Source organism: Cheilinus undulatus, linkage group 13 (assembly GCF_018320785.1).
Source record: "Cheilinus undulatus linkage group 13, ASM1832078v1, whole genome shotgun sequence".
Lineage (NCBI taxonomy): Eukaryota > Metazoa > Chordata > Actinopteri > Labriformes > Labridae > Cheilinus > Cheilinus undulatus.
In genome coordinates, this window is record NC_054877.1 from 11,346,942 (window position 1) to 11,363,296 (window position 16,355).

The following is a 16,355-nucleotide window of genomic DNA, read 5'->3' on the forward strand; positions in this document are numbered from 1 at the left end:
ATTACTTCTTGATCTAAACTGAGGACTCTGTTCATAAAAACTGCACTCCATTAGGTGTAAACAGTGGCTACTGTTTCATGGATGAGTTTCACCAAATGAGGGGAAAAGGAGTAAGTAACCAGTATGTACCAGAAAGTAGCCTTACTGACTGGCTTCAGCAAGAGTTCGAGTTAAAAACTGGTGTTACTTAAGTGAACAACAATAACAGCTGCCAGTCTAGCTTGCATTATGTAGTTCAACCCTCTCAACCCTGAAGGATCGCCGACAATCCCAAGCAGTATCACGTGTTTTTCATATCTCATGAACCATAAGACTGATCTCTATGGAGAATACTGCAATCGGGAGCTTACCTATTTGTCGACCTACAGCCGGCTCCTGGCATTTATACGCCTTACAGAACAGTTTTAATTCAGGCCCTAAGTGCAGTGTCTATTCAAAGCTTTGATACCACAAATCCACATTGCTAAAGCCAGAATTATATGGCTCTTTATTACAATTTTCATGATAAAAAAAATTAGCAGTGTAGCTATCAGTTCTCCATTTTGACACCTGAAGTGACACTCAACAACTTCCTTTTAGCCTGTTGGCCAATCATAATGTTCCAATTTCTTCTTCTACTGTTTTCTTGGTGGTAGCGACCAAACCAGGGACAGCCAAAGATCAACAAGAGACAAGACAGTAATTTGTCAGGTTGTAAAGGTAAGAAAAATTAGTACGCAACAGCCCAAATAAAGAAAAGAGGAAGTTTGCATTCCTAAAATGGGATTTCTGTATATTGTACACACTGGAATACCACGTGTGCAAAATGTGAATCTGTTTTAGTTTTTTTGCATGTTTGTTTGCAAGTTATTTATTTCTCCTGACAGACAAGGCCTGTGGGAACTAAACACAGATGTGAAAAGGCTTTGTGGTTGATCTGGGTGGGATTTTTATAAAGTTCTATGAGATTCAATTTTGTTTCTTTTACTGAGTCTTTGTAGTCATAAAACTCATCTGACATCCTTGCAGCACACATACTCTGATAGTCCAGGCTGTCCTGAAAAGCCTATATCTTGAGTTTGAGAATCTACATGTATTTTTTCATAACTAATACAGGCTGACCAAAATAGCAAAAAGTGGCACTGGGTTCCAAGCAGTGTTTTTAACGTTCCAAACACCATGTATGGGCTGTTGCCCATATGAATGAGTAAAATATCCTATGCAACAGATATGTGAAACATCTTTTCTGACATGGCACGTTAAACTCTGCTTCCTCACCTAGTGCTCTTGTGCCTTTTCACAAATAAAAAAAACTGAAAGTATTGAAGGATACTCCACTGGACAGTGTATTCTTTTCTCTTTGCATTTCTCTACCAAAAGGAGGTGAAAGTGTAGATCACAGAGTTAAAAATCGATGGGATGTTCAGTTCAAAGTCCATAACATCACTGTGCAGAGAGTGGTGCAGAGTACAAGTGTCACTGACACAGAGCAGAACACTGAGCCTTGGTTTAATTTAGGGTATGTGGAGGGACAGAGACCGAACCACAGGATCTGGTTATTGTTTGTGAGTATTGTTAAGCTCATGGCATTGCTAAGAAGAATCCCCTCTGTTCCTCTGGGAGTCAGTTACCCAACACGCACAGACTGTGAATGCTCAGTGAGGACTGTTGCTGCTGGATACTAATGAAGCAGAGCGCTCATTGGGAGCAGTGAAGCAGTCCCTCTCATCTTCCGGTGCCCTCTGATTAGTCCAAAATGCAAATCCTGCCTCCACCCAGGGATCTTGACGGAAACACACCCCCAGTAATTAACGCTTCACAGTTACACATACAACCACCTCTTCAAACAAGACACTGCTGAGAAGCATGCATTGCTTAAGCCTGTTTACACCATGTGGCTGGCAGATGTTTGCTCGTCATTTGTTTGAAACACCAGCTCCTACCCACAGGTATCCCTGCTGGTAGGGAAATATGTGTAGTTTAAGAAAAAAAAGGGGGAGGAATTGAAGAACTTGGCTCAAACATTAGAAAGCTACAGCCAGAAAGAGGAAAACTATTAATACACAATCCCTGCTGCTATGAAGTAAAGCATATTATCCTAATGAGTCATCACAGCCGTTTGTTTAAAAATGAGATCTGTTTTCCAGGAAAGTTTGGGGTAGTTTTTAAGTACCGACAGGTGACTTTCTGGAGCCAACATTTTGGAATGAAAAAAACCTCAAATTATGTTGGAGTTGCCTGCAGCAGATAACTAAACCACACTTTTCTGCTGAGGTGAATGTGTCGCGTTTGCCTGGCAGGCATCCGTGCTGTGGTCGACAACACAAACCAGCGTCCCCCCTCATAAGCCTGTTTAACAAAGAACTTGTGCTCAAACAATACAGCAGTTTGATGCTCTTTTCATATTTTGCAATCCATTAGCACTTGGCAAAACATTTGCAAACATACATAAAAAACCTGCGTCACTCAGGGCCTTGCTCTTTTGATTAGGAATTTAATCAGTCATGGACACTGAAGGGCCTTGTGTAGTTCCAGTCAATGGAAAAAGACACTCATTGGCTTGGTTTCCAGAGAACAGAGGTGTGGGTGGATGAATATATTACAAACCGTTATGTCAGCTTGCATAACGGTGTGAGCATCAGGGCTTACCGTGAGCATCGGGGTTGTAAGGAGACCCCATGCAAAGAACTCCAGGAAGATGACCACCACAGCATGGTAAACACTTGGCTCACCGATTCCCTGAGGCTGTAAGGAGACACAAACAGAAATATGAAGAACTGAGGAGCTACAAAGATTACTACATCAATACATCCAAGTCCCTCTTAATGGTAACACATTAACAGATCAAACATAAAATGTGGGGCTGTCCTGAGATGAGTTATTTCTCTTATCTAACAGACAAATTTTGACTAAGCCTTCACAGTGCTCAATTTAGAAAAGGGGCTGTCAGGATTAGGGCTGCATGATACTAGAAAATGTATGATTTAGCGTGTGCCTATCAACTCTCCAACTCAGTTTTTCTGTCACTTGTGCTGTTCTTTATGTGTCAAATGTATGTAAATTCTCTTTTAAACAACAATGAAAGATTACTAGTAGAGATGTGCTGCTTAGCTCCCCTTCCCTCCACTGCTTACTTAAGTCTGTTTAATAAAAAAACAGATTCTATTAAGTGTATTTACTTACTAGTACACAGCAAACCAATTCACATAATGAGGGAAAAAGCTGTTAGATCTGCACTTCCAGGCGATCCCAGAAAACTTTGTGACAACATTAACCAGGAAGGCCACTTTTAACAGCTTTTCTCCATTGTTTTAATAAATTCATCAGTGAAAACAAAGCACCGGTTTACTGTAAAGTAAATCATCATATAGAGCCCAGCTTTTGTTGAATACAGCCCTTGACTCAAAACAAGAAGTAAACCATTGGAGGTCGGGTGCACTGAGCAGCAGATCTGGTCTCTCCTTGACCTAGTGGGGCCACAACATTACAGGGAGTGGGGTGGGTAGAGTTCTGTGTTATTTTGGGCAATCTAACTGAATGAAGGCAGAGAATAATCGTGGTCCATCACAAGTAAGCAGAACAAAACGTGAATAACATGTAACAAAAGGACGCCAGTGTCCAGTAGCAGTTCCTACATCATAATGAAGCAGTCTTTCACATAACCTCTTAAATATTACATTGTTTTCTTATTTACAGAGATACATTTAGTTCATTATAAATGCTTATATTGTGATAACGATAGTGTTATAGTACTCGAGAACAGTCTTGGTTTTGAGACCGGTCTAAGGACCACATTTTGAATGTCTTGGTTTTGTCTCGGACTGGCCAAATTTTACATCGAGACTGGTTGAGACCAGCACTGATCTACTGTTCTTAGACTTCCCTAAGCAACATTTGTTACACCTGCAAAAACTTGGACATCAGTCCATCTTATCTCTACTCAGAAATACTTCTGAACACTTACTTTAGACGCCATTCACCTGACAAATCTAGATAAACATCTCATTTTCAGATATTTAAGTTAATTCCAGACTTGTCAGTGACTTTTAAAAACATACAAGGATTTATTTTTTACAAGTTAGTTGAACAAATTTGTCAAGATTTGAGATTTTTGCGTGTTGTGCTTTGAAAGAGTTGCAAACACCTTGTTTTTATCTGTCAAATTTATTAAAAAAGAAAACTAAATTTAAAGAGAGAATGCTCTTTAACTGTTCAACCTTGTCATGTTTTTTTAATTGATTTTTATGGTCTTGGGTCTTGTCCTGGTCTTGACTCAGCCTCGACCCCCAAAAGTCTTATTCTTGTCTTGATCTTGGATAGTGTGGTCTTGAACACAACTCTAGATAATGATACCATAATGATTTCTTGTGCAGCCCTGGTCAGGATACCAGAATTTCAAAAAATTCTACAGTAGTTCTGCATGCACAATAAAGTCATCATGGTACCAGTACTGACATTGAAACTGAGATGCATGATACATATCAGGCATGATACGGTATCAGCAGATATAAGCTTAAAAGGTGAATTACCAATATCGATAAATGTAAACATTTCTGCTCATATCTACAACCAATATTATTGGCCATATGAACAAATAAGTTCATATGGGACCTACTTCAGCTAAATTCTTTATCCATCATCACTTCGACCACTTGAAAGTGTGTTTTTGGGACTGAATTTTGATAGAACTCAAACTTTAATTGTGTTTTTAAAGACTGAGGTTTTAGGTTAATATCAGTATGGATAATGGTAATATATGATACCAAAAATTCTGCTTGTCCATATGTATGAATAAGTCTATTGGGTTTTAAGCAGAACCAACAGACCTACATCAGCTGAAGTCTTGTCATTCCTGAGCTAAATTCTAAAGTGAGTTTTAATGACTGAAGTTTCAGTCAGAACTATGTTTATATATCAGTATCAATATTGGGAGTAGTGGAAATGAATGCATTTGTATCTAAATATTGAACATCTGTGACATTCTGATATCATGCACCCCTAATAGTAGTGGATTGATATCTCTTTAAATGCCAAAATAAAAGCAGTCCTTGGCCGCCAGTTTTGTGTAATAAACCACTTCTGCTTGGTTCAATTCCCTGTGACCCTGAATGGAATAAGCAGTGTAAGTAATGGATGGATGGATGATTACTAAAAATCTCCAACATACTGTCTAAAGTGCACAAAACAACAATATTTCACTCCTGAAAAAATGCCTACATTTGAGGCAATTCAGACAGTGTCATCTGCTTTCAGTCACTATATAATAAACACAAACATCCCTTTTACGGACTTGAGATAAGGCACTATTCGCTAACCTGAGAATCTGAATGAAGCACCACAGCTTACGAATCGCTCTCAGCAACTTTGGGTTAAAAAAAAGGGGCTTAAGTTCAGCAGTTCCTTTCTTCTTTAGTACTTTTTGACATTTTCAGTCAATAGAAAATCTGGGACTAAATATTTTTAAAACACGTGATATTGAGAAGTATCAAAGCATCAAAAATTGCATCGACCAAAATGCAGAACAACAAAACAATACAAATGCAATTTAGATGTTAATGGCTTTTATTTGATTGTATGTAATTTTTTTTAGCATTTTGTTACTATATAATGTTATGCACAGTATGCTGGGTATATGTTTTACTCATGTTGCTAATTCTTGTATTTCTATGTTTTACCCTCATTATAAGGCACATCAAACGTATCTTTAATAAAATGTGATTGATAAAAAACACTGCTTTGGAACTGAAATTCCAATTTAAATTTTCACAATGTGATTTTGAAAAGCCACTCACAGGTCAATCACAATAAATACTAAACAGATTGACATCCACACACACTATTTGACTGATGTAAATAAACAGAGGGAAATGTTGGAATGAAGAATTTGCATTATTCATATTTAACTCCCTCAGGGTTACTTTCCATGGTGACAAACAATCAGAATCTGGATCCTTATCACAGAAAGGATACAGTTTAAAGGGGAAGCATTTAATACACTGACAACTAACAGAGAGCATCATTTTAAAATATAACTAAACGTTTGATCAGATGTCAGTGGTTTGCTTTGACTAAATTTCTATGCCTCAACCCTGAGCTCTGCAGTGTTGCACAGTTTCAAAATCCCAAAACAAATGTGACTAAGCTTCTTACAAGCCAAGACTAATTTAAAAGCAGGCAAACACTGTGGCTCTATTAATCCAATCAGACTTAGTCTAATTACAACATTTTGGGAGCGTGACAAGGTTAAGCTGTTCACATCATATCATCTGTACTATTAGTTATATTGCTCTTACTCTAATTACATATGAATTCTGTAGAGAGGGAGTAAATGCACCGACAGTGAAGCATAACAACAAAACCATAGGTGTATCTTTTAAGCTCCAGTATTAAAGTAAAGCTTTTATAAATTTACAGACAGAAAACAAACTATTCAAACAGATTCTGTCTCAATTTAATGGGTCATTCTCAATCCTGAGCTTTAAGCTGAACAAGGGGGACAAAAAACATTTGATATTTGTATGAAACCCACTTTAATGAAGCAAATAACTCTAAAAAACTCTGTGGTGAAGAGAAAATACAATGAAGAGTCTGGACGCGAAGCAGGTACTCTTGCCGGAAACACGGCAAGGTGTGATAATTGTAGAGTGTAATGTAGGCCAGAGCCACCTTTAAAAAGGCGCTAGCTGCTAGTTTACACACTGCTGTGGTTTGTCACTTCCCCACATGGAGATGATGAAACCATTACAACTCGGAAAAGTGTCTTTAGGTTTGTACGTCACCCCAAAACTGTGGAACTCCCCTCCCTCCTCCTTCCTGTGAAAAGTATTTACTGAAGAAAAATGAGGAACTATCAGTAACAGTCCCATAACAAGGTTGTTGCAACTTCCTCTCCACTGAGTCAATGATCTGCTACATCTGTTGATCTCATAATATGCTATTAGAAAGAAAGCATCCGAGCCTGTTAGATGATCAGATTGGATGAGTGGCAAATCTTAATGGCTAAGTGGTCAGGCCCAGGGCTGGGTAATATAGACCATAAACCATATCTTAGCATTTATTATCTTAATACTAAGATATTTAGATTTCAGCAAAGACATGCCAAATTGCACGAGGGCGAGAGATGCACCGATTGTGAAAGTTAGGCTATTACCCATGTTTGAAAAAAACAACTCAACAAACTGCTGACAACAATATTTTTTATCATTGCATTTTGGTGTAAGACTCCCACTTTCCCAACATACTCTCTTGGGTTTGACCATGTAAACTCTGTGTGTACAGTAACTGTATTCGTCCTGAGCCATCATGTTTGGATGTCACAGTTCGTGCACACCGACACACAACAAATATATCTGAACACAGAAAAAGGGAATTGCACATTGCCTCCACAAAGAATGCACATCTTAATCCAAGTGGCAGTACTGCTCATAACCATGCTAACTGCTAGTAAGCTATATAAAACAGAAAGAAAAGTGGTGTGCAGCAGAAACAAGCAAGAGCAGACTCCACACCAGCCTTACTTATCCCACTCCTCAATTTCTCTCTGTTTTCTTAAAAAGCCCCCGGATGGGAAAACAGAATCAGTCCAATACACAGATGCTACTACATTTTTGCAAGATTACTTTTGGTGCTTTTGCCTTTATTTTGATAGGACAGCTGAAGAGAGACGGGAAATCATGGGGACAGAGTTGAGTAAGACATGCACCGACAGTGGTAGGATCAGGAATCACAGACAATAATGGAGGACTGTGGCCTCTGTACGTTGGCAACTGCTCTACCAACTGAGTACTGAGTATTCAACTGTGTCTTTAAAGTGCTGAGTCTCATCTCATCCCTTCCCATGGTTGTATAAACCACTCCATGGTCCATAACTGGCCCACACAAGCAATCAGAATCAGAATCTTTATTGTAATTGTGCACAAGTACAACAAAATTATGCGAAGTTCCGTTCACTGGACGAGCAGTTCCATTTAGTGCAAGTATCATTTATTATTATAACTGCTCTGGGATATGTGCTGTTTTTCAGTCTGTTAGTTTTGGCTCTTATTGTCCTGAACCGTCTTCCTGAGCGTAGCAGTTGAAACAGGTGATTTAACTAGAATAAATCCTACACTCGCTTGTCTTTAACAAGATGAGACTGCACATGTAATATACATGATATTTAGCATAGTTTTGTTTTGTGCTGTTTCTAAAATTATTTTAAATTTCACAGGGCGCTGGTTTGGCTTAGCGGGTAGAGCAGGCATCCATATACAGAGGCTTTAGTCCTTGACAGACTGGTGGTGGGATCCTGGTCTCAGCACTATTTAGTGTATGTCTTCTTCCCACTCTCTTTCCTCATGTTTCCTGTGTCTCTTCAGCTGCCCTAACCAAATAAAGGCGATAGTCCCAAAAATATTTTTACTCTAAATAATGTATAAATATATATATATATATGTATATATATAAAATAAACAAGAGATATTTAACTGAGTCCTGTTCCCAACAAATTGAACCATGACCTCTGTGGGCTGTTACACCCTGAATGAAAACAAATCAGTTTGTTAAATGTCTGACTTCTTCTGCCCTGTAAAAAAAAAATATTTCATTCAGCAGTTAGGTACACCAGATTACCAGTACTGGATTTATGTTGCATACAGATAAACACTGGCTACCGATATTCATCAGGGATGCACAATGTTATCAGCATTAGGGTTTAACCCTAACCCTACCCTATTAGTACCGGCAGGTATTAGCTTAGAAAATAAATATCAGCATAGGCAGATATGAAAACTTCTTTTAACAACCGATGTATCACCCGTACATATTGACAGTGTATGTCATATATTGGTCTTAAATATAGGTAAATGTACAACTTTACCATCAAGTAAAGGTGGTTGCCTAGAGTGCTATACACTCAAGGAGGCCCATTGTGTGTACATTTTGAATGAAGCCTCAAACATAAACGGCTACCTTGCTCCTATCTGAGCTCCGCTTGACTCAGACTCTTTCTTCAGTGGAGACACTTGTTTTTTACAACAAAAAAAGAAGTGTATATATCAGTAAGTACTGACAAAATCCGACAGTGTACACCCCAATCATTTAACATTAATTGCTGAGGTTTGTAAACTGGCCCAATACTGATGTGTCGATACATCCCTAACAGGCACCTTCATAAACAGTCAGCTGCACAATGTCCAAATATTTGTGTGAAAAAAATATATAAAGAAATTCTCATGAAGATGATCCTTTCACATGTCAGTAAACATTTCAAATAGATTATCTTCTTGTGAATAAGTATATACTTTTGTTCTTACAGTATATCTTTTCACTGAGCATTAGGCCTCTGATGTTTTTTACTCAACATAAACTGTAACAATATAGACAACACCATCTTACCTTATATCTAATTTAAAACATGCATTGATATATCTTATAAATTTGATCAAGTCCGGCCTTGCAGCAGCAATATAAATAAGGCAGTAACAACTTTCTGAAATCAAGAACTATTTGTAAAAAGAGCTGGATCATGCGAAGTGTTTAAAAGGGCACTGGCACAACTAAGTCATATTGATCATAGCAAAAACACTAAGGAAAAACAACAGTTTCTGTCTCTCTTCATTGTTATCACAAGCTTGTGTTTTCATATGGATATCCAGCATGTTTGACATAGCTCCCCAACTGATTACATAACCAGCACCGGTGCCTCTCAGTATTTATAACAGTCCAGCATATCGCTGTTTGCCAAAGCCTAATTAGGAGCCATCATCACTTCAAACATCTTAAGGATCCAAAAATACAAGATCCCTGATGTGTTAGATGAATATTTAATCTGCCTTTTGAGTAAGTTAGTTTCCTCCAGTTGGGGAATCTTTGGCTCTGATTTAATGGACAAAGTGTGGCACAAACAACTACACCAGAAGGATATTTCGCAATAATTAGCACGATATTCCTAACAGCTATCACATGCTACACACCTGACGTTAGCACAGGTAGCAGTGGCAGTCAAAGTTTGTGCTGAAATGTTGACTTAGATGTGTTTGCCTGTGTTAAACCCAACGCTGTCATACTCTATTTAACTGCCTTGCCCATTTACAAACCACAATGAAGTAAGAATTTCTTACATTGCCTGGCAGGTTACCGTGCAATGTCTAGTAAACAATTAGCCCGCTCACACGCAAGCAGCTTAAAGCTGGGTAAAGATGTTAACTATTTATCGTATCGCAGTAAAAATAACCCCAATTAAACACATATGCTAGTGAGCTAATGTGAGGCTAGCCTCAGTTAGTGCCTCTAAACGATGCTCTATCTAACAAAATTTACAAAAGATCTAAAAAAAACGGGATGTAGCGCTTCAATATCGCATCTTTTGATGGTTTGGTATACAGCACAAATGAATCATTAGTGCGAGTTATCAGGGAAGAAAAACAAAGCTAACGTTGACATTAGCCAGCTAGCGTTACCTGAGCTGACGTGTAAACCACAGCTAGGCCGCTAACATTAGCTTAGCTAGGTAGCCTGTTAGCAAAGGTGGACCCAGCTAACGGTTAACGTTATTCGCCGGAGCCAGCCATCGAGGGCAGAAAGACATGAACAAATACTGCTTTAACTGCTGCATTTTAATCAAATAAACAAAACTGATAACTAACTTCAGCTGCTGAAAGTCAGTATACATCAGTAGCAAGCTAAGTTAACGAAGATAAATAAATATTTAACTCACACTTCCTCCATCTTTTATTATAATTTTCTTTGCAAGAAGAATGCTGCGGTTCAGCCGCTTTTTCTTCTTTTTCTCCCCCGTCATTGTTAACTTATGTCCATTCTTGGTGTTAGAGGGTCATCGTTCCACCTATCGAAAGTAAAACAATCTACTGATTTTAGCCACTACGCTCATAACACCTCGGCTACAAGCAGCTAGAAGCAGGCTAACTGATGATTTCTCTTCCCCACCTCACTGCAACCCGTCTTCCTGAACCAAAAGTTGACCCGCCCTTCCAGTACAATTCTGCTCAGCGATTGGCTCACCAATGTACGGAAACTACACTCCGTGCGTCTGATTGGTTGAGAAAAACCTTGTGCTATTGATCCTCACACGGTGATTTGAGAACACCACACCGCGGGTTCGATGTGTACACAGAGGAAATGCCGTAAAAGGAGAATGGTTGTGTTTATGAAGAAAGTGTACATGATGTTCAGCCACTTCAACGAACGAAACGGGCCAACAGAACCTTAAACTTTTAAAATATTTTATTTCGAAAACTCCCCTTCTAAAAGTGCTTGAAAATATCAGCGCATATTTCTAGAAGCTCGATCTACATTGGTTGAAAAGACTAAAACCACTTACAGAAAAGAGACTATATCGACTGGTTAGCATCTACATCTACTGCCCCTTTAATTATTTAAATATTATGTTTTATTTAAATGTTAGGTTTTAACATCCACATCTCTTTTACAGATAACACATATAAAACCCCCTGAAGTCCGGATTTCCAATTTTTAAGAAACATTCTGGAGGTATAGTCTTTCTTTCTATAGTCTATATTTATTCTTTATTTGCTTTGATAACAATATGACTTGTGTAACAATATGACTTTCAGATTCCAGGTTATCATTGTTATAATTATTATTGCATATTTGTTTCACTTACATTTTTCAGATCATCAAACAAATCTATGTTAGACAAAGATAACCCAAGTAAATACAAAATGTGGTTCTTAAATGATGATTCTGTACATAATAGGAAAAGCAATCCAAACCTTCCTGTACCTTTATGAAAATGTAATTGCCCTCCTTGTAAAATCATGAATTAACTGTGACTAACCACATTATTTGGAAAGCAGAGTACAATTTCACTAGCCACACCAGAAACAATGTTTATGTACAGGAACCAGAAAGATAAGACAAATGTGTGGTATAGTGTCGCTGTTAAAAGGGATACTACATACTTTAAAACCTTTGATATCAGGTTGGTTCTCATAGATACAAACACAAGGTCTTTCTCTCTAACCAAATTACCATAAACTGTGGTTAAACCAGAAGCATATGAGTTCATTTCATGTTGCAACATTAGTTTTGGAGGTTACTTAAAAGAAATGTGTAAAGTAATATCCATACACACATTTTATACCAGATAAGGTTGAGGCCCACAGACTTTTGGATGTTTGGGAAATGATGTGAAAATGATTCAAAGTGAAACCGTTAGTACAGGAAATCTGCCACAGGGTGTGTCTAAAAGCTAAAACTACAGTGCGCTATGAGGAGAAATTAAAGTCTTTTGTTCCTGAATAGCAAACTTTGTAGCACATTATGAATGTTTCATATAGAAACAGCCCCGGTTAATTAATATACAAATTTTGAGGGTTGAAAAAGATTAAGACAAAATGGTTGTTTAAAAGTTTCATTTTTGCTTGGGTCTAGGGTTTATACCTTGTAGGAATAATAATGAATGAGAGCACCTGGAATTTATAGTGGTTTTTATGAACTTTTATCCAATAATCACACTTTCTTGTCTGTTTTGGAATATAGATTTTGCCCAGAACTACTCATAACTGTGAGTTTCAATCATTGACCTTTTAAATTGAACCCCACATGTTGAGACATGTTGACTTTTACATTAAATCATTTTTATGTGTTTAACAGTGTCTGGGTTTCTAGATTTTCAGGTAAATTTGAAAAATACATTCATCTTTTGTTTGCCAATTTTTGTGCAGTGCATGCTGATTTCATCATGCTGCATTGTTTTTCTCACATCTTTTGGATTGCAGTCACCTTACTCATCTGCATTGCAGTCAGTTAAGGTTTTAAGATAAAACGCCATAGACACAAGAACAATGTGGCCACTGGCTGGATGATATCACTACCCAGAGTATATCACACAAACATGGAAGCCTACTAGTGAATCAATTTTTTTTTTATTTAATTGAAAATGTAGAAACCTAGACACTGTTAAAGCACATATAAAAAAAACGATTTAATGTAAAAGTCAATATGTCTCAACATGCGGGGTTCTATTTAAAAGGTCAATGAATGAAACTCCCAGTTAGGAGTAAATCTGGGCAAAATCTATATTCCAAAACAGACAAGAAAGTGTGATCATTGGATAAAAGTTTAATTTCTTTATACAATATACACATTTTAAGACACAGATGTTACTCCAATAAAGTCAATATATCTCCATATGTTGGGCTCACTTTAAATACTTTAAATTTGCAACTTAAAGTTTTCCTTAATTAGAATATAAATCAAAATATTTCAATCGGAAGTAATTTTACAGAAAATAGTAAAAAAAATCAAAAATATAGCCCTCGTTGATATTACATAAGGTATGGGCAATTTTGGTTACACTCAAGGCTACAACAATTTTATTCTCGCTGCCAGATGCTTAAACTGTTACATATTGTTGGACACTTAAATGAGAGGAGCAAACATATAGCTCACACTAGTGTTAGTAGTTTAAAATAAACATTTTTAAACCAAAATTTAAAAAAAATGTGTGATTTTATTAGAATTGCACAATATTGGATTTTTGTCAATAATTGTTAACCAGTATTTCTGAGCTGATTTGAGCTGATATTGATACTGATAAATACATGCTTTTTTATTGTAAGGAGCAAAGAGACGAGCCAAAAGGAGATAAGAGAGGAGCCAGTCTGGTTGCTGTGACATCTGTGGCTTCATTCAAAATGTTCACAGCCCACTATGGGCCTCCTTGAGTGTGTACTATCACCTATATCTGATGGTACATCTGTGTTCTTATATTTAAGGCTACAATACTGCAGACATGTATGGCCAATATATCGGTTGTAAATATCAACAGAAATTTTCATAACTGCTGATGCCGATATTCAGATTTTACAAGCTAATATCTGCCGATATCAATATCTTGCTGATATGATCGTGCATCCCAAAATTCCATGAGCTAACAGAATAAAAGCCAATTTAAGATTTAGTGTGATGCACAGAGTATTTGATGTTCACTAAAGAAAGTTTTACAATTAAACTACAGTTAATTATAGACACTAATTTATTGAAGAGTTTGAAAAATATATCAGAAATTAAAAAAAAAATAACAGAAATATTTTTGTTTGCCATGTTCCAATGCATTAGGCCTTCTGGCATGCTGTTGTGGTAGCAGCTCTGGCTGATTTTGACATGTTTTCCTCATGTTTACAGTTTAGTGATATCTGAAATTGACTCAAAGGTCATTGTGTGTGAGGAGGGCCTAACATATCATGCAACAAGTGTATTTAATCTCATTGTACATGGGGGCACATATGGGCTTAAATCATGCTCCATGCACAGAAGCTGGACTTCTAAACAACCCCCACAGGCTCAAATCAGACATGTGGCTCCTTTCCAGCATATCATTCCCTGGTTTCCTACACAGTCCATTGTCCAGTCCTTTCAAAATAAAGGCAAAAAGCTAAAAAAGTAAACCTTTAAAATCATTTAAAATGATCTCCAGACATCCATCTTCTTCCACTGAGTCACAATGGCAGCAGTTTCTCAAGTCAACCCCATTAATCTCCCTTCCCAGCAATGTTTTCCAGCTCCTCTTGGGAGATTCAAGGCGTTCCAAGGCCAGATTGGATATACAATCCCTCAAGCATGTCCTGGGTGTACCCTGGGGTCTCCTCCCAGGAAGACCTCCTCAGGGAGCAACAAGGAAAAACCCCAGTCAAATGCCTGAACCACATCAGCTGGCTCCTTTTGATGTGATGGGGCTTTAGAATATCTTTTTAAGATGTCTGATAATCACACTTCCATCTTTTGTGCATTTTAACTAATTTTTAAGCAAAACTTTGACCAGAATATACTATTAAGAGACTTGCTGCTGTCAAATGCACCTTATTTTATCGTAAATTTTCATATAAAATGTTATTTGTATTACAGTAAGAGACATTTGAAAATGGTCAGTTTATTTCAGTTTGGGGCAACCAAACTTTGAGAATATTCACCAAAATAAGCATTATTCTTAGCCCTTATAAATGTACAGACATGCACAGAAAAACTAAATGTTTACTTGGTGAAAGTGTACTGCCTTTCAGTACCATAAAAAAGTGACAGGAGATTTTTTTCAGTCAGTCTTAAAGGCAGCATTATGAGCATTGTGTTTACAGGTGATCTGAATTAACAGTCAGTCACAGCAGTGATTTGTGCCACAGGAATCAAAAGCAGAGAAACATTTTAAAGACATAAAATGCACTCAATAAGAGCACAACATTAAAGTTGTTCTGTACAATGGAGGATCGCCATGATTATCATTTTATGGTACACTTGGTAATGTTTTGTTTTTTACTCCTGCAAAACACCAAACTCTCCCATGAATACCACATTGGTTCAGCTTAGAATAAAGTCCTCTAGTCGAAGAGGTGCTTCTGTCCTCGATTGCCCCTCATCATGTAGTCCTGTTTTTGTCTACATTGGTTGAAAACACCTCCCCATAATAAAACATGTTCTAAGATTGATTAAAATCACACATAGTATCATGGCTTGATAAAAGATGCTGAGTTGTCCTTGCTCTCGGGTCCAGATCTGCTGTGAACACCCAGAAGGGACAGTCTGTACGATCTCCCATTAAATACAAATACATTCTCAAGCACTTTGTTTCCATAGCAGCATTGACACATGGGAAAGTCCATAAAACAAAGTGCACAGTTTCTCTTTTTTGACATAAAGAGTCTTTTAACACATGCTTGAGAATATTCAATAATTAGAACTTGTCTGACGCTCATGTTAAATCTTCGTCCTCATCAATGTAAGGGATATCCAGATTATCAAAGCTCCCGCTAATGGTCTTTCTGGTGTTGAGTGGCTTGTCTGGTGGGGAGGGGCTGTCATTGCTAGGCAGGAAACACATGGGTTGGCTGTCATCTGTTTTTTGTCCTGGTGTGAACTCTCGGTGTTCATCATCTGACTGAGCCATAAGAGTCCTGACTCTCCTTGCCAGGTCAGGAGGTTTGGGTGGGCAGTCCGGTTTCTGGGTTTTCAATCTCATGGCTGCTTTTCCTGTTAACAGAAACCACAGATTTTCACGTTTTTTTTCATTATAATCTTATTGTGTAGCACACAGTTAAGCTCAAGACACCATAGCAGTTTAATAATGCTTTTTTTATGGGGAAGTAAACAAAAACAGCCAGTGTGAACTTTATTGGGCTAGTTATTCTAATAAACATCAGCTGCCAAAGAACAACTGCTGCTTTTTTGTGACAATGATTGTGTTTGCAAGAACATCTGTGAAAGAGAGGCAGAAAAAGAGTGTGTCTACTGGCATGTCCCTACTGATTAAGTTGTGATGTCTTGTGGAAAAACTGAAGCTTATTGTTCTATTCTAGTTTAATAATTTTCTGCAGCAGCTTGTTGCCAAGGCTGTCCTGCATTTGCAGTTTAAGACAGCGGTT

General features: G+C 37.6%; 2 protein-coding genes across 3 annotated transcripts in view; both read right to left on the minus strand.

Annotated features, from left to right (window-relative positions):
* Positions 1-10,893, minus strand: part of mfsd14a2 (major facilitator superfamily domain containing 14A2) — a 40,554-nt gene extending 29,661 nt beyond the window's left edge. The window contains exons 1-2 of the mRNA XM_041803210.1: positions 10,676-10,893; positions 2,629-2,724 (exon numbers count right to left, since the gene is read on the minus strand). Coding sequence (XP_041659144.1) covers positions 2,629-2,724; positions 10,676-10,759 — 180 coding nt within the window. The 5' untranslated portion in view covers positions 10,760-10,893. The remainder of the gene's footprint in view (positions 1-2,628; positions 2,725-10,675) is intronic.
* A 2,149-nt stretch (positions 10,894-13,042) lies between these two features.
* LOC121519671 (unconventional myosin-IXb-like) overlaps positions 13,043-16,355 on the minus strand; it is a 47,220-nt gene continuing 43,907 nt past the window's right edge. The window contains exon 40 of one of the 2 annotated variants that reach the window (XM_041802474.1): positions 13,043-15,963. In XM_041802474.1, the coding sequence (XP_041658408.1) occupies positions 15,686-15,963 (278 nt within the window). In that variant the 3' untranslated portion in view covers positions 13,043-15,685. The remainder of the gene's footprint in view (positions 15,964-16,355) is intronic. The other variant, XM_041802475.1, reaches the window with a different exon arrangement.